Raw genomic sequence first — 23146 nt, 5'->3', positions numbered from 1 at the left:
ACTCAACCAGCAATGCAGAGACAGAGAGAGGCAAGCCGGGGAGAATGGAGACTGAAGATGCAGGCGAAGGTCCATCTACCTCTGAACTGGCACAAGGCACCTCTGGTACTGCTGGGCATGCTGCATCTTCTGCTCCTTCGGCCCTGGTTCTGAAGGACTGCTTAAGGTGAGGAGCAGGGCAGTTGTCTAATTACCTTGCTTTCCTCAATCTAAGTGCAACACTACATTTCTAGCACTGCCATGCTGTGCTAGATTACATACTGTATGTAATCTATCTAACAATGCAACTCACCCCGTAAGAGATCTTTTCTGCTCCAGACGAAGTGTGCAACACTTGCAATGTTGCAACAAATACATGTTACATTTTAATGGTAATAATAGTTCTTGGGCATGTAACCTCAGGTCAAGCACAGGGTGAACTGCAATCAGTGGCCCAGTTGGACACTGCCAGACAAAATGGGAGCACCCCAACTGGAACCACTGAGGTTCTGGGTGCAGTGATGTGTATTGAAAAACAAGTTACCACCACAAGTAGGTGCCCATGGCAATGTGTGGAGCTTTGATTTTGAACATAATGTGTTATTGCGCCAACCATTATAGCTGAATGCATTTCTCTTCTCAGGGCACAAAACTGAGAGGCGCGTCAGTCTCCTAGAGAAAGAGGTCCTGAAGGCAAAGACTTGCTGGGAGGAGGCCAGTGGACATGGGTGGAGAAAACATTGAAAAAGGAGATGCGCAACTAATAATGGAATGTTTTGAAGTTATATGTGAGGCTATGAAAAGTTACATGAAAATATTGTTATATCGCTGTTTTAAGGCATGCACAAGTTACCATTGCAGACATGTTTATTTCTGAAATTTAATGAATGCAAAACAACAACAGCAAATAATGCTCTTCCAAAGACAGTGAGTCCGTGATGCATTCAGCAATATCGTTGGCAGCCCTCCGAGTCTTCCAATTTCTTATCTGGGCCAAGCGGGTAGTTGGGGAAAATGTGGCTTGTCTGTCTGGGACTCTGGAATCTGAAAAATAAAGCATTACAGGTGTTACATACACCAGGAATCCTACATAGTGAGTGAGAGTCTCTTCCAGAGTGAAATAATGCAGGCTGTCATTACTGTGGTGATTTTCTAAGTTATCATGATGCTGCAGTTCTGGCTGTGATTTTTTTAACACCTGGCACAGACATTAATGTAACTTGATGCCACAGCAACTGTCCACACAATGTTGGTTTTAGCAGAGATTTCAAGGAGATATGTGTACCCTGTAGTGACCACAGAATACAGATGGGATGTCCTAGAAGAGTCATTAGGGAAATGTGACCAGCCCCACTTCTGTAAAGTACACCACACGGCACAGTACCCACATGTCTGGGTGCAGTGTTCAAAAGAAATATATAGTTACAGCAACCAAATTTTTTGGATGGCCTTTCTGGGGATCACCACTTGGGTTCATCCCGCACCACTGATATCGATTGTAAGTGATGTATTTTGCGTACATTAGCAGAGGTTGCAGTGCTCTTTCTAGGGATGCACAAAAGTGACTTACCTTTCGCGGATTATGTTGATGGCGGGGGGGGGGAGGCGCTCCGTTCCTCCCCCCCGGAATCCTCGAACGGCCGGCTGTGCTCCACGGCAGCTCCGCGGAGCAGCCGGCCAGGCCCAGCCAGGCCAGAGCCATCCGCAGCCGGATTTCCGGCCGCAGAGGGCTCTGGGAAAACAAAAAACAAAAACCCGCGTACGCAAATGGCGGCGGCTATGGCCACTGCCATTTGCAGTCCTTATTTTTGGCTGTCTTAGCCTATGTAAATATTTATGTAGACTATGACGGTGAAAATAAAGGGGAACACAAATAGCGTAGAGGGCGCTATTTGCGTCCTTTTTTGATTCACCGTTTTAGCCTATGTAAATCTTTACGTAGGCTAAAACGGCGAATCAAAAGGGGACGCAAATAGCGCCCGCTACACTATTTGCGTTCCCCTTTATTTTCGCCATCATAGTCTACGTAAATATTTACGTAGACTAAGACGGCCAAAAATAAGGAATGCAAATGGCGGCGGCCGTAGCTGCCGCCATTTGCATACGCGGTTTGTTTTTTGTTTTTTTTAAACCCACCCAGCCATGATAGGCTACGTAAATCTTTACGCAGCCTATCACGTCTTTTTTTTTTTTTTACCAAGACTGGAAATGGCGGTGGTGGCAGCCGGTTGGAAGACCAGCCGCTGCAGCCGGTGCCGGAGCTGCCGCCTCCCGGAAGATCCGCCCCAGGTAAGTCTCATCCCAGGGGGGATCCGCGGGGGGTGCGGGGGGGTGGCAGGCCGTTCCGCCACGGAGTTCGGGGGGGCCGAATGCGCTGACATTCGGCCTCACCGAGATCTGTGGCGGAATTCTCTGCCATCCCTAGCTCTTTCATAATTGCAACCCACAAAGCATACTGTGTTGTTCTGGGATACTACTTTTCGTTTGAATACTGCAGAGAGGGTGCTGTAAAGTAAAGTACACATTTCAAGTCTGTCACAGTGAGCATCACTCGACTCAGAAACTGATGTTGTATGTTATCGTGGACAGGACTGAGTCCAAAATGTTGAACTGGGCTTGCTGCAGTTCCAAAGGATAACTCATAAGTACTGTGTGCACAAAGTACAATCAGAATGCAGCAACATTAGAGATGTGGTGTTGCCATATGCAGTAAATTTCACATGTGAACATTTCCTGCTGTTGTTCTCTGGACAGAGGGACAGTCGAGGGACAGTCAATACAGACAGGGCTACCTTAAATGGCAGTAACAAACATTCCGTGTTCTCATCTCACCACAATGTAACAGGATACACATTTCTTCTCTTACCTATATGTTATCTGTCCTCCATAGTAGTTAGTCTTGTAGTGGATCCATTCATGGCTGCTGTTTCTGCTGTAAATGAGATATTGTTAGTGAAGGGAGCATTTCTCAAATACAACGTATACCAAAACTAGAAGGATGATTACTTTACCACCCTTTCCTATGAGGAAAAGAGGACATTCCGATGTCAATAGTGGACAAGTAAAATTGTAACCGGGCTAGTTGTGCAATGAGATGCATAGTAGTTACTTTCTGCAACAGCAGAGGACTAGCAGCTCTGGGGAATGTCGGTGGCACAGTGAGCACGTGCTGTTCAGTTGCCTATCAGCCACAACAAGGAGCGGATGTTATATAAAAAAACTAATTTTGAAAGGTGTGTTCACCACCCTGTATTAAATGCATAGACACTGAAGAACTTAAAAGAATAAGCATTGTTACTCACAACTTCCTTCCCCCAATGTACTTTCCCCGTCATGGCAGTCAACTCTTCCTTCTGTGACCTCCTCCTGGCTCTCAATCACATTTCCTATGAAATAGAAAGACAGGCCAACACCTAAAAATTTTAATTGTTAAAAGAGTACTTTAAGGACAGGCAGGATGCTCGTGAAGTTTAAGCCACTTATGTCATCATGGACTTCTATTCTGCCTTAACTAGGATAATTGTAGCGCTTTCTAGTCTACACCCCATCCACCATATATGCCCAGCATATTTTAAGACAGTACTACGTGCATTTTTTGTTCATAGATCACATGTAGAATTTGACCAGTGTTTACGTAAAACTATTTGAAATGCTTTGCTGCAGTCTTGATAATACTTACCTGTTCAACAATGATTGCCATCATGAAGCTGTTCTGCATTACTGTGGTCCTGCTCATCAAAGAGTGGCTCCGAGGGATCATACCCATTTTGTCCTGCAATGTTGCTCTCCATCAGATCAGACTGTGCTGCTGTTCACATTATATGCAGACTTGCAGATACACGCTTGGGGCGAATGGTAGAATGTAGTGGAGCTGAGTGTAATAGGGAAAGGTTGCTGTGTTGTTTCCAGACTTTGTGTTGTGGTTCACCACTCTGCGGTACTTCGGTCTCATCGCTTTAGTTTTTGAACAGCACTCAATGGCACTGCAGTTGTGCCCTTGGGTGGCCATATCTCTACAAATCTGCTCAAAGAAGTCAAAGTTGCGGTGAGTGTTATGCAGCTGTTCCTGAATTTTCTGCTCCTCGCAAACATCCAGCAAGTCCTCCATCTCGTTATGCCTCCAGGATACTCCTCTCCCCTTCCTGGAAGATGGCATTGTTGACTGGTGAGGACTGAGCTACACTAACTGCACTGACTGAGAGACTGAACCTTCCCTTGAATGATCTGCATGTAACGAAGACAGTCTGCACTGGAATTCATCAGACATTAAAGCATACTTGGGAATAGCATACACTTTACGCTAGGAAAACCATAGAGAAAGCCCGGGGCACGGTTAGCTGAAGTTAGTGGTGCAGGAAATGTATTCTGACATTCTGGTAACACTGTCCCCTTGCAGTACTTATACTGGCCTTAAAATTGGCAACATGCATGCTGAGGTTAATGTGTGAATGGAAATTAAGTCTCTGTTCAGGGATAAAAATGTCCCTGAACTCTCCTGTTTAGCTGGCTTAGTATGAACCTGATAAACAGAGAGCAATAGAGTTTGTTATCATGCGTGCGCTTGCCCGACAGTGCTCCTCCAATGGCGACACATGCACTTCCACAAGAGAGAATTTTCTTCCCCCAAAAAAGCTTTCCCAGCCAGTATTGTCCGCAAACACAGATGGTATTGCTGCACTGGGGGAGGGGCGGAGGGTAAGCTTCTGGGTTACTCCAACTTGCACATTAAAACTCAGATGGGGCACTTTGGGAGCAGCAGTTCTCATGAATGGCCAGGCATACTTTGTTTATCTTTAGAAACTCTGGTACAAAAGGTTTTATTTGCATTGAAAATGCATATATCACAGTGGTATGTGTATCCTACTGTCCCGTTGAGGTTATCAGGCCATACAGTGGACATACAGTCAGGGCCAGAAATATTGGAACAAGGATAACTGTTTTGGCAGTTGGCCTCTGTACACCACCACATTGAACGTGAAAGGAAGCACACCCAGATGGGAGCGAAGTCAGGACTTTCAGCTGTAATTCAAGGGGTTTGATAAAAGTGGGGCACTAACCATTCAGGAAGGACAGCCAGTGGCATACGCACACCCCCATTGTTGGTGGCTCATAAGTAATGGAACATCATGTGAAATGAGTGCAATTGTACAGTAGTTTGAACACTCTTTGGCACTGCCCTTCTTTGGAATTGGAATGTAAACTGACCTTTTCCGGTCTTGTGGCCACTGTTGAGTGTTCCAAATTTGTTGGCATATTGAGTGCAACACTTTAACAGCATCATCTTTTAGGATTTTAAATAGCTCAGCTGGAATACTGTCATCTTCACTAGCTTTGTTGTTAGTAATGCTTCCTAAGGCCCACTTGACTTCACTCTCTAGGATGTCCGGCTCAAGTTCACTGACCGCACTATCATGGCTATCAGGGACATTCAGATCTTTCCTGTATAGTTCTTCTGTGTATTCTTTCCACCTCTTCTTAATCTCATCTGCTTCTGTTAGGTCCCTGCCTTCTTTGTCCTTTATCATGCCCGTCTTTGCACAAAACGTTCCCTTGAGATCTCCGACTTTCTTGAAAAGATCTCTAGTCTTTCCCATTCTATTGTTTTCCTCGATTTCTTTGCATTGTTTATTTAAGAAGGCCTTCTTGTCTCTCCTTGCTGTTCTCTGGAAATCTGCATTCAGTTGGATATATGAATCCTTTCTCCCTTGCTTTTCGCTTCCCTTCTTTCCTCAGCTACTTGTAAAGCCTCATCAGACAGCCATTTTGCTTTCTTGCATTTCTTTTTCTTTGGGATGGATTTAGTTGCTGTCTCCTGAACAATGTTATGGACCTCCGTCAATAGCTCCTCAGGCATTCTGTCTAGCAGGTCTAATCCCTTAAATCTATTCATCACCTCCACTGTATATTCATAAGGGATATGATTTAGGTCATACCTGGGGCCTATCTACATTGCGCCCGCCATCGCAATGAATTCGGTGTCCCGTCGGGTTAAATGCTCTCACATTAAAACATGATTATTCACACTGACCCATTTTCCCCATTGCAGTGCTTCATCGAATGTGTGAGCTTGGTTCACACTCGAGCGCTGTGCTGTTTTCCTGTGCGCGCTTGTCTGATCTCGGATGCTAAGCGGGGTCGGCCCCGGTCAGTAGTTGGATGGGCGACCGCCTGGGAATCAGGCTTCCTGCACTGAGCAGGGGGTTGTTCTATCCCTTCAAATGAGACTAAGTTTTACCCCCTCCTATCCCCCGCTCTGGATGTTTTTTTTAAAATTAAGGCGTTTTCCTTGCAGAATCAGGGCTTCTCCGCGATGTTTTTTTTTTTCTAATTGAGGCATGATCTTCGAAGCTTCCTGCTCAGTGCAGGAAGCCTGATTCCCAAGCGGTCTCCCATCCAAGCACTGACTGGGGCCGAAAGGGATGTACAAAAGTCACTTACCTTTCGCGGATTCTGTTTATGGTTGGGGGGGGAGGCGTTCCGTCCCTCCCCCCGGAATCCTCGCCGGCGGGGGAGGCGCTCCGTTCCTCCCCCCCCGGAATCCTGGCCGGCCGGCTGTGCTCCGCAGGGATTCTGCGGAGCTGCCGGCCGGCTCCGCCAGCAGCTGGACATCCAGCTGCTGACTAGCAGGGATGCAAATGGCGGCCGCTGTTTGTGTCCCTGCAGTCAGCCGTGATAGGCTACGTAAATCTTTACGTAGCCTATCACGGCTAACTAAAAAAAAAACAACAACAATGCGGACACTACGCTATTTGCGTTCCCCTTATTTTCGCCGTCTTAGTCTACGTAAATGTTTACGTAGACTAAGACGTGCCAAAATAAGGAACGCAAATGGCGGCGGCCGTGGCCGCAGCCGAACTGCCGCCGGAGCCGCTGCCGCCGCCGCCAGAAAGATCCGCCCCAGGTAAGTCTCGTTCCAGGGGGGCGGGGGGGCAGGCCGTTCCGCCACCGATTTCAGGGGGCCGAATGCACTGGCATTCAGCCTCCCCGAGATCCGTGGCGGAATTTTCATACATCCCTAAGGGCCGACCCCACTTAGCATCCGAGATCAGACAAGCACGTGCACATCCAGCCCTTTGCTTGTTGCTGAGGAAATGGGAGCTGCTGAGGAAGGTATGCAATTGGTAGCCGGAAGAAGACATGGGGCCGTCGAGAGCCGTGATTGGACAGGAGGGAAATACAAACACCGCCACATATGGACAGGTGGGGGAGGGGACTACGACCGGATACGGTAGTGAAGGTGGAAAATCAGAGCACATTAAGGGGAAATACCGGGATATTAGGGTATTGAAAGCGGGAGCACAGAAGTGGGAAATTCCGGTTCCAATTCGAGGCGGCTACTGCGTAGCGTGCAAGGTGGGCGGTGAAACCTCATTGGAAGCGAAAAAAGGTGGTAACTGTAGATCCAGCCCGGAATGGTTTAGTGGTTTTCCCTACGTTCTTCAATTTAAGCCGAAATTTTGCAACAAGAAGCTCATGATCTGAGCCACAGTCAGCTCCAGGTCTTGTTTTTACTGACTGTATAGAGATTCTCCATCTTTGGCTGCAAAGGACATAATCTGATTTCGATATTGACCATCTGGTGATATCCATGTGTAGAGTCGCCTCTTGTGCTGTTGGAAAAGAGTGTTTGCTATGATCAGCGTGTTCTCTTGGCAAAACTCTATTAGCTTTTGTCCTGCTTCATTTTGTACACCAAGGCCATGCCTGCCTGTTATCCTGGTGATTTTTTGGCTTCCTACTTTAGCATTCCAATCCCCCAATCCCCTATGATGAAGAGGACGTCTTTTTTTGGTGTTAGTTCTAGAAGGTGTTGTAGGTCTTCATAGAACCGATCAACCTCAGCTTCTTCGGCATCAGTGGTTGGGGCATAGACTTGAATTACTGTGATGTTGAATGGTTTGCCTTGGATTCGTACTGAGATCATTCTATCGTTTTTGAGATTGTACCCCAGTACTACTTTTCCCACCCTGGCCCTAATAAATTGACCCAACCCTGTAGCCAAGCAGTACAAAGGGTCTAGGATAACTAATAAACAGTAAGTTCATATTTTAAATGATATAAAATTAAACTTTATTTTATTAAGATTTAATACAGTTAAGGAGCAATCCTATGCCTGTTTAGAGAGAAAAGAAATCCTACAACTCCCAGCATTCCCCAGCCAGCAGTGCTGGCTGGAGCATGCTGGAAATTATACATATTGTTTCTGTCTAAATAGGCATAGTCTTGTGCCCTTAAAAAAACTTCAACTATACAAGGTGACCTGAATTAAGCTTCTGGTTCTTTTGTATTAATTCCTTCTTATTTATTCTTCCTCAGGTCTCCTCAGGACTGTATTTCTGGCCACCGGCCTAGGGCTAATTCGAACATATGCACGTTTTTAAGTTGAATCATGTCCCTACAAAAGAACAAGGAGCCCAGAATGTGCTTGGAAAATAGCTTGTCAGTAGAGAATAACCTCTTTGCAATTGTTAAAATCCCTCTGAAAGTAAATGAGGCAGAAAAATGTGATGTGAGATTAAAATAACAGCATCTAACTAGTTGGCAGATAGTTTAATGGAAACCGAAGGTCTGCATTGGCTGGGACCACCTGCTTTGTGCCTTGCTCCTCAGAGTGTTGCCATCCTTCTACTGACACTCATTGGCTTTGGCATAAAATGGATCTCTTAGGCGCTTGCTGTTAGTATACAATTAGGATATTCTAAACTTGAAAAGCCTGGTGCAATTTAAATTACTTACGCAGGCAGAAGTAGTTCTCTCATTAATCTTTTGTACATGGTTAACAAAGCACTCCTACGCATGTTTACTTGGTAATGCTGATATTCAGGTAAGTCTGCACAGGACTGCAGCTAAGGCTGAGAAGACATTCTCAGATTCTCAATAAAGAACTCTTTGGCTACAGGCACTGCTTGATTGCTTAAACTGTAGTTCTCACTGAGGTAATAAACTTATGCCTGAGCTGTGCCACTTGAGACTGCAGCTAGGGACTCACATGATTTAGATCTTCTCCATACCAAAATAATAATAATGAAAAATCCATGCCAACAGAAATCAGACTTAGGGAAGAGACTAAGCATGAACTCTCTTCCTTGATATATAGTTTTTTGCATACATTTTTTTTAACAGAGGAACAGTCGGTCATGACAGCCCTATGGTGCAGAGCATATGCACAAGTGACGTTTACAACCACAGTGAGGATCAGGCCACAGAGTTTATATATGGCACTAAGGACACTGCATGGGATTAGCAGGGGTATACAAATACACATCAAATCGGGCTGTTTCCCCCCTTTATTTGAAATGAAGAAAATTATGCTACAAAGGACTGGTTATGTTCTTCAACTGGTTGGTTAATTTGTGTTTTTATGTGAGAAGGGGCTGTAGAGGAAGCTAGCAGGAAGCTAACAGCTAGCTAATGTTAACTAGGGACAAAAAGAGAGGTAAGTTTTGCAACCAATGAAAGAAAAATGCGATCAAAGACATGGAAAGCTTATCCCAAACTCTAAATTTGAAACCACTACTGTATTCAACAAGATAACTTATCAAGATAAAGGACACTGAATTAGGTGTATTGCGATAATGCCTACACCAGCAAACAAAACGAAGGCCATGCATTTCAAACAAACAATCAAAATTCAGCCAGTGAATTAAGACATGCATCTGAAAAGAGAGTTAGACAGGAAATATCAGCAACTGTTAATAGGAAAAGGTTAAGTCAATGTTTGATCATTAATGCAATTCTACAGATGTCCTTAGGGAAGAGAATTCAGAAATTTCCAAGTTGGAAGTAAGCAAGAAGGCCAAAGCAATTAATGATAAAAAGATCTCAGGGCCAAATTAAGTGTGATGGTGAGAGATGGGGGGGGGGGATGCAGCTACTCAAAGTAGAGACAGAACCCAGCTGCTGTGGCCCCACAGGGCAAAACATTTGTCTAGGACTAAATCCATTTAATTCAATTTATTACTGAAGACCTTTTGTGAACTAGAATCCACTCCATCAGATACATGAAGTCTTAGGATGAAGTGTCAAGTTACAGGAATACATGAAGTACATGGGGCTCCATCACACGGGTGGAGAAATCTGCATCAATACTGGGGCTTTTTCCATCTGGTTTCATCACGGGATTAGATCGGGCTCCTTTACACAGCTTTTTCAATTTCATCGTATTCCATTCCTTACCCTTTCACAGGATGGATACTTTTCTGCAAAAAGCCATTACACACACTGAGGGCATCACGAAATTTCCTCCCTGGTTCCTGCCCCTTTCCCTCTCTTTGCAGGTTACTGGTGGCTTGGTTGTGATTGACATGTAATGCAGGTGGACAGCAACCTCCACTGAACTGGCTGAACTCCAGCCCCACAGGCACCGGCTTCCCGGCAAACTGCTGGCATGCTGGCCATGCTGTGTTGTGGAGTGAGCAGATGAAGTTGGGAGCCAAAGTCAATGCAATGCATTTAGTCACGGCAAGCCAACGTGGTGGCAAGCTGGCATGGCGGCAAGCTGGCAGGTCAGTATACCGACACGCCCACCACCCCGACATCTCTGCCGTCATCACCATGACTGCACCTCCAACAAACCAAAACAACCGCCCACAGCCGCACACACAGCAGTTTCTTTGCACTATGGGAGAAAGACACAGGGAAGTCACGGTGTTCCTGTTGTGTGGGCTGAAGAAATATCGCATTTTTTCCATTTGGAGATAACACGGGATAGGCAGGGGGAAATGGGGGGAAAATCACTGGAGGATTATGATGTCATGTACTGGACCCACAAACTTCCGTGAGTGGCCAATCATGAATGTGCAATAAATTGCAGGTGTAGAGATGCCCGTGGTTGGGGAGGGCGGGGGTTGTAAACAATGAGGTCCGAGGGAAATGAAATACAAAATGTGCCAAATACTTTCTGCATGTCATTTCCATTGAATCTCACTGAATACAATCCCTGCCCCCAAGCATATGTGTGTGTGTGTGTATTCCTGCAATTTAATATAAGACTTCATGCATCTGATGAAAAGGACTCCAGTCTACAAAAGCTCATGCCACATTATATTTGTGAAGGCTTTAAGGTGCTTCAACAAGACTCTTGGTTGTTTTTGCTGCAACAGACTAACATGGCAACCTCTCTAGGATTGAACTATTCATTTTTTTAGAACAGGTGGGAGATCTGTTTATGAGGGAATTTAGCTTTCTGGGCTAGATTGGCCCTTGGGTTCAATCTTATTCAATTTATTCCACAGTGGATGTGAGCATTACCTGACTGGCCTCATTTCTGCCTAGGACTTTACAGTCCAGAAAAAATCCCAGCAATTCTACCGATGTGAATAAAAAGAAAACAGCCCTGTGAATATTTTGTCCATTTATGTTTTCATGAAGGGTCTGCATCAGCACTTAGATGATTCTACACAAACCCACAACACGCTCTCATTCCCATTCTGGCACTCTACGAAGTACTCCCCCCCCCCCCCCAGTACTTGTTGAATATAGACCAAAGCAATGATCAAAAGACAGTGGCCTTATAATTCAGGCTATACATTCCTAATTTACACTTTAAAGTGCGGAGGGGAGAAGTTGTGCCCCTTGTAACAATATGGAGGAACTACTGGGTTCAATCTGAATGGGCTGTGTTTCTTGGGAGGAACCTGGAGGTCATTAAGGGCCACACCCACTGTTTCTGGTCTGAGGAGAGAGAGTACATAGCCTGAGAGAGCTCTGTAGAAAAGCCTCTTGTTTAAATAAAACTTAAAGGTTCGTTTATAAAGCAACGTGTCTGATTCTATAAGGTGCAATCCACCAACTCTGGAACAGCTCTTGCTCTCCAGATGTTATTGGACTCCAATTCTTTTCAGCCCCAGCCATCATTTCTAATGCTCATGGATGATGGAAGCTGTAAGCAAATAGCATTTGGAAGGCCACAGGTTCCCCACTACTGCCGTTTAAAACGTATCAGTGAATCGCTGATGGCAGAGCACTACATACAAATCAGGGGCTCATCAGGATGGATATAACTTTCAGGCTTGCCATCTACCACACCCATTTGAAGTGGAGACAGACATATCCTGCTCCCCACCCCCCAGCATTGAGAAGGGTGGTAGAGTACAGCCACCGTTGCTCATGACACAGACCCAAGCCAATCACATTTTGTGTGATTGTTTTATAAAACAGAGGAGCAGGTGTGGGGCTGATGAGGATTGTAACCATGGCACACAGGGATGGGGGTTTAACTCTTTCCCCTACTGGAGTCCCAATGAAACCGCACATGCGCCCAGCTGCTATTTGCCCCTTCATTTCTTTGTCTTGCTCCCCCCTCTCAAAAATGAGACATTGCAACAAAATGTTGCAGTGTAGAGTGCTCCTATTCACAGCGTCAGCCAGACATGTCGTCTTTCGGGATACTCCATTCAATTCCCACTCCCACCCATTTTTCCATTCCCCCTTCCAACAGTTAGTCAGCATTCTGTGCCTTTGAGCATGCAGAACCCTCACTGGGAAATTTTTGGATCCCTCCCTAGGGTCCCCCCCCCAAAAAAAGTTAATTTGTATTTCTGCAAACCTCCCTCAAGCCTGTTGATATTAACTTCTTGTGTGCAGGTGGTGTCCTTTCTGCTATGTAAGGATCAGCATTCGGAGAATGAGTTCGCTATTAGTTTATAGGACACTTCCACTTTGAGAAAGGGATACACTCTGGACTAATTGCAACTATCAGTGTGATCTTTCATCTTTTCTTAGAATTGCTGACTTCTGTTCTGATTCAAGGAGAGCTCCTAGGCCCTTAATAGCTGAGTCGCAGGGAAATAGTGTCACAATTATTGGAGAAACCGTCCCTGTGATATTTGCATCACTGCAGATACAGTGCAGTCTAGTTGCAACACTTTTCACCCTTCAAACAAGTAGGACCTATTCATAAGCAGAAGGCTACAGACTGAATAGTGGCCTACAAACTGCCAAGATGTCTGCTCAGGACATTATGTTTTAAATATGCCACAAAGTTAGGAATTTGAATGCTCAGGTCAGCCTTTCTGCCCTTCAGGACAGGATTTCCTATGTGCAGTGGAAGCTAGGGCTGTGCATGGACCCCCTGGTCTGACTTGGAAGCCGCTTTGTGGCTTCTGAGATGGGCCTGATTTGGCTCAGGCTGATTCAGGGGGCCCCTGACCTGACTTGGCCCTGAACCCTTGGGCCCCCCGACACGCCTGTGCAAACCCCCAGCTCCTTACCTGGGCCACCGCTGCCGCCGCCTCCTCCTCCTCCGTCTCTGCTGCCTCGTCCGCCACCTCCTCTGCCATCAACGCTTCCACCTCTGCTGCCGTTGCCATCACTGCCACTACCAGCTCCTGAGCCCTGGATGCGCAGTGGCTGTTCTTGCAGGGAGTCGCCATTTTTAAAATGGCAGCTTCCTGGAAATTGCCATTTTTAAAATGGTGACTGCCTGCAAGAAGAGCCACTGCATGTCCAAGGCTCAGGAGGTGGCAGTGGTGATGACGGTGGCGGCAGTGGTGGCAGCAATGACAGCAGTGGTGGTGGTGCAGGCAGAGGCAGTGGCAATGGAGGTGGTGACAGAGGCAGCGGCGGTAATGATGGCGGTGGCAGCGGTGGAGGGGGAGGCAGTGACAACAACAGTGATGGGTGGCTCAGGTAAGGAACTGGAGGCACCGTTGCAGCTGGGCCAGGGTGCTGAAGCTCCGAAGCTCATGGAAGCGCTTTGCCTTGGAAGGGGCCCGAAGTGGCTCGAAGCGGCCCGCTTCGACTCAAGCCTCAATGGTGCATAGCCCTAGTGGAAGCTGTATCATCTGATGTGTAAGACCCCTTGTCCCTCATGTAAGTAGGCTGGCTGCAACTACTCTGCCTATGCTCAAAGGCATTCTGTTCCTTAGTTTTTCATGTTCAAAGGCTGAACTTTGGCTATAAAAACAGGTTGCAGGACTAAGCCCTAGCAAAAGCCCCCTTTAAATCAAGAGAATTACTTGCAAAAACCCACCTAGCAAAATTTGCTAGGAATTTCCTGGCAATTTCTCCTGTATTATACACAGGCCCACAACCAACCCCCTCGTTTTCTCTTCATGTTTTTTGTCTTTTTGACAACTTTTTGCAGCTTTATACTCTGTCAGATCTTGTAGGAGATTTGTTGCATGCTGTTTTTATGTAGCACTTCCTCTGTGAAATGTTCCCCTGAGTGCTATTCTTAGCTGTTTTGTATATGAACCATTGCTTACTCCATTCTAAGCATGCAGTCAGCATTAATATCATGTTCAGCACAAAGCAGCACAGTGTGGCGATGCCAGACACTCATTGATCACTGATTGTACTTGTCCGTGTAAAGAAAAGCTTTTAATAAGCTCAAAACATATTCTGGTGGCTGCGCTCAAAAAGTCTCTGGTGGAATAGTCAGGTTTGTACAAAACTGGTGAGGGGGAAACACAATACATTGAGTCAAGGCATTCCTGCTCAGACACAATTCCTAAGTCATTCTTATTAAGGAAGGCTTGAATGGACTGTCAAGATTACAAAATAGTGTTTGAAGGGCTATTTATAAATTCCCATCACCACCGTGGAGTGTTGATACTGAATTGCGCAAAGCATACTACTGGAACAAAGCCAATGAACAGCTCAATCCTATGAAGAGGGTTTAGTGGTTACAGTGCAACTGTTTGGGCCAAACTGGACATGGCATCTTAATTGCATGTAAGCAACTGTGTGCAAGCAATGTTCAGGTTTTAAAAAATTAAATAGCTGCAAGCAGATTGGCTGAATGGGATTGCACCACCTAGCCCGTTAAAGAGTTCTGCAGAACTCAAAAGCTTGTACATTTTTGTAGAATTCTGGTTGGTCCTAATAAGGAAAAGGAGTGAGACCTTACTCTCTCCTGCCGTGATCTCAACAAAAAGTAAAATCCACTCAGCTGCTATTAGCCCCGGGGGTAGCTCCTATTGGCGCCAACTGTGCACATTAATTGCTTTCACACAATTAATGTCACATCTCATTTGGCCTCAATTTGTACTACAGAAGCTGAACCTATATCCTAAACTGGGCAAAAGTTGCTGAGACACCCTGTTCCACTGTCACGATATCAATATAAATTGCTGGTACATCCACATGTATTATGAGCTTCCATAAATTTAATTTCAGGATCGTTATAGTTGTGGCTTCATTTTGGTTGTGCCTTTTCTTTTGTAACAATGTTTTCTGGCGCTGATATTGGATGCCTCTGGAACCCTGCGGCAGGAAATGTCCCTTCTCTCCCCTGACAGTTCTCTACTCTAAATTCACCCCTCCAAAGTAGCCATACATTTTCGAATTGGCACATGCGTATGTACGTAACACATATTTAGCCTTCACTTTTGTTTGTTTGCTTCAGAACCCACCCACCTCAGCATCTGTACATGTTTCTGGTTCTCATGGAAACAGTGAAGTTTCTGGTGGATGTGAATCTACATCATGGATGGAGGATAAGCAGCCCTCCAGGAAGAAAGAGATAGAATAGGAAGGTCAGATAGAAACTTCAACAGGAGAAGGGTGGTTAGCGAGCACATTTTAAGGCTGGTAAAAATGGCCACTTTGGAGCTCAGAACGTCATACGGTCAGACTGCAAGGATGCGGTGAACCTCCAAGATCTGGTACAAACAGTGGGTGCCATTTAAATATTTTACCTAGAGTCGCAACTTCCCTGGTCCTGAGTAAGGTAGTGCCTTTTATTGGACTAATCTAATGTATTTTGGTCAGATTTTGTAAAGCTTTCCAGTTTCAGAGCATTGCTTTGAGAAGAAATATGAGAGATAATGCACAATACCTGTTTTAACCATCACAGACAACAAGCTGTTTTTACCTCTGCCTGGCTGCAGCAGGAGCAGTCAGGTGGAAGAACCAGCATACTCATGTGCTCCCGCTTCATTCACAACAAACCATGGGTTGTTGCGACATGCACACTAGGTCTTTTAGCGAGTGAGTGACTGGATGAGGGAAATCTGCAATGTTCTAGACATGAAGGCACTAAAAGTGTACGTAACCCATTTCCATCCAAATGCTTCATGTTTCTTCTCTCAGAGTTTTATTCTTCCTCACGCCTTCTATTCTGTTAAATAATTTCACATCTTACTGCCTCCTGAGAAGCCATGAGTGGATTTTAAAAATCAATTTAACAACTCGATTACACTAATGGTGCATGAAGTAAAATGTGGGGAGTATGTTATACATGAAGGGGGGAAATTATATATTTAAAAGGAGAGAGGGAAGACCACTGGAGAGCAGTATGGTCAATTCATTTCAAAGATGTATAAATTGACTTAAAAATGCTTTAACTTCCAAGTAAATCTTGGGAAGTAATTATACTAGACTGGAATGAAAAATACTGCTTGACTTGACAATGGAACAACAAAGCTGGGGGTAAGATTGCCAACTTTTTTCTTCTGGCATTACCCCTGTGCCTTCAAGACCAGCATGGCAAGCACACATCCAGCAGATGAAGCTTTTCCCATAATCACTGTGTCCACATAAGGTATAAACACATGAAGGGGTGAGAGAATGTAGCACAGCTACGACAGTGTGTGACAAGGGAAGAAAGGGTATGGGTTGAAATGTGATGTCTCACCCACACTTCTGTCTTTTTCTAGGCCACCTTTAAGACTTTTCAGCACAAATGCAACTTTTGAGCATCCTTACTTGGTACATTTAGGTACAGTTCTGTGTTCATAACCTCCTCTTTACACATGTCTCTCCATCTCACTTATTCTTTCCTTGTTGTTTCCATGCTTATTTCATGGTTAATTCTCTGCCTCACTTACCAGTCCCAGCATTCTACCTCAGGCTTTCCCAACTTGGTCCCTTCCAGATGTTTTGGACTGTAACTCCCAGCATTCCTGACTCTTTGCCATGTTGGCTGGTGCTGATGGGAGTTAAATTCCAAAACATCTGATCTGGATGGCACCAGGTTGGGAAAGGCTCCTCTACCTTCCCTGTATAATGGCAACATCTTTGCGCACATGTGCACGCGCGTGCACACACACACACGCACAGACACGCACACACATACACACACTGCTTTTGCCATTATATAGGTATAGCCAGTCAAAATTCTGAGCAACATAAAAGCAATGTTATAGGTCCTTCAGTTTTGTGTAGCTAAAAGTCTGGAATTTTTACTTTCTTCTTGGCACCCAGGGGACTATCAAGAGCAAACATTCCCACTTCTCCCTATCAGTACTCTAGAATGAAGTGCTGACCTTAATGCGCTCTTTAAGGTCCAGCAAGTGAAAGAAAAAGAAAGGGAATTTCCCTGCTGCAAAACTGAAGGACTTAGAAACATATTTATATGAGGGGCAAAGAACCTCTTTTAGTTCAAGGGCTGAATCCAATTTTAGAGAACATCACAGAGGGAAATGGTGGACTGGGATGAAAGCAAAATAAGATGGAGGCAAAGGCAAAGGGACAGGACCAAAAACAAAAATACCAGCATATTTTAGCTTAAAGCTCTTACTGCCAGTAAGTAAGCCCTAGGACAGGTATTTCAGTCGTTTAGAATACGAACAAAGCCTATGCAAAAGCTGGGAAACCACCAAATGATCAGCAGCCAGGAGGGCAAGGGAAGGGGATATGGCTATCCAGGGAACCACAGAAGGATGGGATTTGGCCCCGGACCTGAGGTTCTGCACCCCTGATTTATATCATACTGCCAACATATATTGCACTTTACAAGGTAACCTACACAGGAGCTTACAATCTAAATTCGATTGTTGGGCAGACACCAAATGGATTCATCAATTTCTGTTAGTGATGACACTGATGGTGTTGATGATGACTGACTATAATATTTTTAGTATAGTGAATCTCATTTATATTCCCAACACTATTAATCTCTTTGGCTTAGATCCTAACTATGGGCTTCTCTACATTAAGCAAAAATTGTGCATCCTTACTGGGGCTTTCTTCTTCTAGAGTCTTTCCGGATTTATGATGGGCTCCTTTAGATGGCGAACACATGATTTGGAATTAAAAACTTTCCTTCTCAGCAATGCTCTATATATTCACTGAAACTGCACCATCTAGTGGCTGAATTATAGTGCTACACCAGCTTTACACAATGGCCGATATCACACCATTTCCTTTTATTACAGCTTATCTCTGGGTTTTTTTAAAGCAGGATAAAGGGGGGGAAGTGTGGGAGACGTACTGGAGGTTGACGATGTTGTGTAAAGGACAGACAAACTTCCGTGACTGACCAGTCACAAGTGTTCAATAAATCACTCATGTAGAGAAGCTCTATGTGTCTGTAAATGGAAGAAGCCCAGTGGTAGAAGGGAAAGGAAGTCATTTTTGGTGATTTCTTCCTCCCCTTGCAGCCCATCCTCCTGTTCTAGAGGGTTCCACAGCGCTCCGTAGCAGATTTTCAGGGGAACAAAACGTCTGGCAGGAGCATCCATGAGTGGAACTCTAGGGGGTGTTCGCACCAGTGAGAGCAAACTCAGATTCCAGTAATTATTCATGACAAGGACTCCTGATGTAAACAAAAGTATGCTTGTATCATGGGTTTCCAAGGACTGCCACAGAAGGTCATATCTGTCCTTGTTCTATAACACCTTTTTCCTTTCTGAAATGTGTTCAATCCAAGGGCAAGAAATCTGTGAACCAAACAATGTTCATTGAGCTTAATGTTTCCTTAACTGTGCCTCTCTGGATAACAGAAAATAAAAATAAAATTGGAAATAATAAATAAAACAGAGGTGCTGAGGAACATTTATAATCTCAGAGGGGAAGAAGAGGCCAAGGAAAGGGTTGCAAAGGCATGTCTCAAGTGTATATGATTTTACTGCGGCGTGTGAATGAAAAAAAAATTGAATGCTCAGCTTATTCTATTTTGGTCCGTCCAATATTCAGTGGACAAGGCACTGGGATCAGGTCCTGTGAGGCACCTTGATCCCAGGAGTTCTGCTAGCAGTAGCTTATACTATTGGAATGGTCTCCCAAGGCAGACTGGTCAAAAGAGGAGAGAGAAGTAAATCACCATAATGCAGAAAGAACCAAAGGCTCCATGTGGGTATGCATCTAATTTTGTATAATAGCACCTATACTGTAGATTTAAAATACACAGTTGAGTTTGGGGAATTGGGTGTGGCTGGGAATCCAATTAGCCCTAAAAGAATTTGGTAAAAAGCCATGTTTTAACTTGGCACCAAAATGAAACCAGTGTGTGTGCCAGTCAGGCCTCCAAGGGGAGGGCATTCCACAACCAGGTTGCCACAGCAGAGAAGGACCACTTCTACGTCCCACCATAGTGTATGTCTCACACTGGTGGGATGCAGAGGAGGGCTTCTCCAACAGATCTCAATCCTCAGGCAGGCATATATAGGGGGAGGCGCTCCCTCAAATATCGAGGTTCCAAGCTGCTTAGGACTTTAAATGTCATCACTAGCACCTTGAATTCCAACCGAAAGCATATTGGCAGCCAGTGCAATTCCGTTAAGACCAGTGTTATGTGATCTTTACATGATATTCCAGTCAACAGTCTAGCTGCTGCATTTTGCACTAGCTGCAGCTTCCGAGTCGTCTACAAGGGCAGCCCCACATAAAGTGTATTGCAGTAGTCTAATCAGGAAGTTACCAGCATGCACTACCATGGCTAGGTTATCCTGGCCATGGCCATTTGGGACCCCTAGAGGGCTGGATTTGGGCATCAAGCCTGAGGTTCTGCATTCCTGGTTTAAGAGTTAAATGCAAAAATAACCTATCTACATTTTGTAATTGGCAATATTACTGTTGTATAACTTCCTTCCATGAAAACTTATTAATTCCAGAAAAAAAAGCTTAAAATTGATATAATTTAAAGTTATCAATTACTGACCACCTTGATACACCAAATAGACAGGTAATAAGTAAAGGTTCAGAAAGCCATATTTCATAATACTGCGGTAGTCTGAAAGGTAAACATAAGACAAGTTATCTTGTCTTATCTAATATTATTCAGAAGCAATTCTGCAGAAACACGGTGAAGGGGCAGTAACAGTAACACTACTTCAGAAACAGCAGTCGTAAGATAATTGAGATGCAACATGGATTCCTATTATTTCTGCCCAAAGTAGCAGTACCAGGTATATAAAATGGAAAAGGTAACTGAAGAGGTTGCTACAGGGATTAAGAGTCAAAATTGGGAAGCTCCCAGAAGGGATCAAATGCAGAACTATGTGAGCTTTCAATAACTTTTTCCAGGATTTAACAAGTTCTTTTATGCCACGGCATTATAGCCCTTCAGTCTAAGCAACCACATGCTTGCTGTAAGGGTACACCCCATAGAAATAGGGAGAGGAACCCAGGTAGATATGCTAGGAAGCCACACCATGTTGTTAGCCCAATATCTGTTTATTGCTTGCACTTTGGACAAGACTGCACTGTGTGTTCTGACAGGGCAGTGTCAGAGTGTTCAGACCTTGTGCTTTATACAAATTCGTTCTGGGCAGCACCAAGGGTAGGCATGGTTAGGTACCTCCCAAGGGCCCACACCCCAGAAGGGACCCACTGACAAGAGCCCTCTGGAATGGCCTCTCCTCTTCACCACTGGAACCTGCTTATTCAGCTGTCTCTTGCTCTGGCCCAGAGCATGGTGGTGATGGTAAGGAGGAGCTGTAGATGCCGCTGCCTGCTTGCTCCCTAGCCCTCTGCCTGTCAAGCAAGCAAGTGGTAGCGATGATGAGGAAGAAGAAGAGGAGCTATAGTAGCTAGTGACAATGGTGGTGAGAAGGCAGACTTACTGAGGGAGAGGGCCGATGAAGGTATCTTGCTCAAGGGCCCTCAAAAACCTGGAGCCTGATTTTCCCAAAGGGCCAAACTAGATGTGACATGGGAAATCCATGATGGGGTCTCGCAAAGGCTTATTTGGTTAAAAGCAGTTATGGAGGGAGAAATTTGGATCAGGGCCTGTGATCCTGATGCAGACAATTCTTTCCTCACGGAGTGATCTGAGGGACAGAGTGGAGAGCGTCCTCTGGGTCATGGGGAGTTTGGCGGTAGGGGTCAGGACATTCTTGTGAGGCCACAATTAAGGCCTGCAGCCTTACTGTATAGGATTGCAGCTGCAGCTGCTTTTCTCAGCGAATGTTATAGCTCTTACTTATTAGCATTGTGAAGTCTGTTCCATTTACCAAAAAGGATGAGTAAATTTTGCTGCTGGTGGAAAGATGTATCAACCAGACTTCAAGTATTTCTGTCTGATTGCTTTCCTGCTTATTCATAGCTTGCAGAAGAATTTCCCCCCTCAGAATTCTAAATCCTTTGAAACATGCACCACTTGCAACTGTAACGTTTATAGGTTGTCTGTCAATTCTTAAATGACAGGGGCTGGGGGAAGAGAAACTGGATTGATACCCACTAAATCTTTAGTTAAGTTTCTGTGGATGGATCTGTGTCATGTATCTTCACACACTACAGCAAGATTGTTTTGGGAGAAGTTTCATAATAGTAACTGAACATCTTTTATAACCTTACAGTAAAATTATTTTAGGCCATCATTTTCAGAAAGAGCTAATGATTTGGGGTTGCTCTGATTGAAACCATGACCTGGGCTGGCCTGATTTTCAATGCATTTATTTGGTGACCCCACTAGCTATCTCATTTCTAAACAGAAGAGAAGCTTAATGGTGACACTATTTTTATTCCTTTCAAACACTAACACACATTGTAAGGGACAAAGTAATTTAAAATGTAGAAATACAATAGTGTAGACAACAAAATCCATCAACAAATGTTTAAAGACTGTAAAATCCATAGATAGAGAGAGTCAATTCTTATAACTAGGATTAATTTCAGCAAAGGGTAACTTGAATGAGATAATGGGAATGTCTGTTCCATTGAAAACTAGTCCTGTTAGGAAACCCTCATTGTCTTGTACTGAATGATAAAGCTGCAAGGCTAAATCTTGCCCCTTCTTACTGTGTAAGGATACAAATTACCTGAAACCACATAGATTTTTTAAAAAAATAATTAAAGTATAGCAACTGCAGCATTTAAAATTGACTTTCAGGAATCTACTCTTCAGTGGCCTTAAATGAATTCTGGTGGCACCACTGGAGAATTATCTTACCTGCAATGAATTCACCTGCTTTCCCTCTATAATGTGGAATCCAGTTCTGTTAAGATGTAATATCCTTGTGCAGGCTGGTAAGGAGAAAAATGGGGACGGTTAGGTATGGCAGGGGTTGACAGCTCTTAATGACCATCCCTTCCATTTTATAGACTTGTCTGTAATGTTTTAGGTCAGCCTTCCCTGACAGAGTGCCCTCCAGGTATGTTGGCTGGACTACATCTCCCACCATCCCCAGCCACAATGGCCATTGATTATGCTGGCCGGGGATGATGAAAGTTGTGGTCCAACAAATCTGATGGACACCAGGTTGGGGAAGATTGTTTTAGTGTTTCTTCTGTAAGGAGGATAGAAGATACAAGGTGTACCTTTATTTAGGCTTCTAATTGGGTTTTATGTCTTTAAGGTGGGGTTTTAAGGTACAATGATAGAGAGCCTGTGGTCTGGGATTAATATTTTTTAAATAAATAAATAAATACATACATACATACATACATACATACTTAGAAATGTATTATACCTAATGACAATCCTTCAGATGGTTCTTTAGTTCAGACTTTTATTTGAAGGTCCTTGGTCAGACCTTCAAATAGAGGACTGACCTCTGTAAAAGAGGACACATGGCCACCCTAGCACTTCAAGTCAAATAGCTCAAGCCAGGCTACCTACACAGTGGGCTTTTCTACACAAGGCATTTATCGTGCGCTCATCATTCCCTACTCATGGTTGTTTGCAGGTTCTTTTGATGTCATCATGATTCTCCAGCTTCACTTCTCTGTCTAACCAGCGCTTCTGGCAAGTTTTTTTAGAGCAGGGAAAATGAGGCATTTAACTGTGAAAGTGAAAGAAGGAGACATTTTCTCTTGTGTATTTGCGCTGTTCCACTATACCACAGTGCCACCTAAAGGTAATGTAATGGGAAAGCAGGAAAAGAAACGATCCTCCTGTAGTGCTCGGATCTCAATTCTGTGACCAAACCGAAAGTAGATAGAGCGGATTAACAGCTGATTAACAGGCTCATGTAGAAAAGCTCAGCAAAACAAAAGTGGTGTATTTTAATCTTGCTCAATATTCTCTGCTTTGACTGGCAGGGGCTTTCCAGGGCATCTG

General features: G+C 44.5%; 1 protein-coding gene and 1 long non-coding RNA gene across 8 annotated transcripts in view; one reads left to right on the top strand and one right to left on the bottom strand.

Annotated features, from left to right (window-relative positions):
- Positions 1-1067, top strand: part of LOC146347246 (uncharacterized) — a 62699-nt gene extending 61632 nt beyond the window's left edge. For all 4 annotated transcript variants that reach the window (XR_014790218.1, XR_014790219.1, XM_084850274.1 and 1 more), the window contains 2 exons: positions 11-166; positions 623-1067. Coding sequence is in view for 2 of the 4 variants with exons in the window: in XM_084850274.1 (XP_084706400.1) it covers positions 11-166; positions 623-635 (169 nt within the window). In the remaining 2 variants the exon portion in view is untranslated. The remainder of the gene's footprint in view (positions 1-10; positions 167-622) is intronic.
- LOC146347245 (uncharacterized) overlaps positions 748-23146 on the bottom strand; it is an 83481-nt gene continuing 61082 nt past the window's right edge. For 2 of the 4 annotated variants that reach the window (XR_014790221.1, XR_014790222.1), the window contains exons 3-6: positions 22037-22110; positions 3282-3365; positions 2846-2911; positions 748-1023 (exon numbers count right to left, since the gene is read on the bottom strand). This is a non-coding gene — a long non-coding RNA (uncharacterized LOC146347245). Of the gene's footprint in view, positions 1024-2845; positions 2912-3281; positions 3366-22036; positions 22357-23146 lie in introns of those variants that run through there. The other 2 variants (XR_014790220.1, XR_014790223.1) reach the window with 2 other exon arrangements.

Source organism: Heloderma suspectum, chromosome 4, assembly GCF_057233095.1.
Source record: "Heloderma suspectum isolate Gila_16-S chromosome 4, 16-S_ref, whole genome shotgun sequence".
Classification (NCBI taxonomy): Eukaryota; Metazoa; Chordata; class Lepidosauria; order Squamata; family Helodermatidae; genus Heloderma; species Heloderma suspectum.
This window is presented reverse-complemented; position numbering and strand designations above follow the sequence as displayed.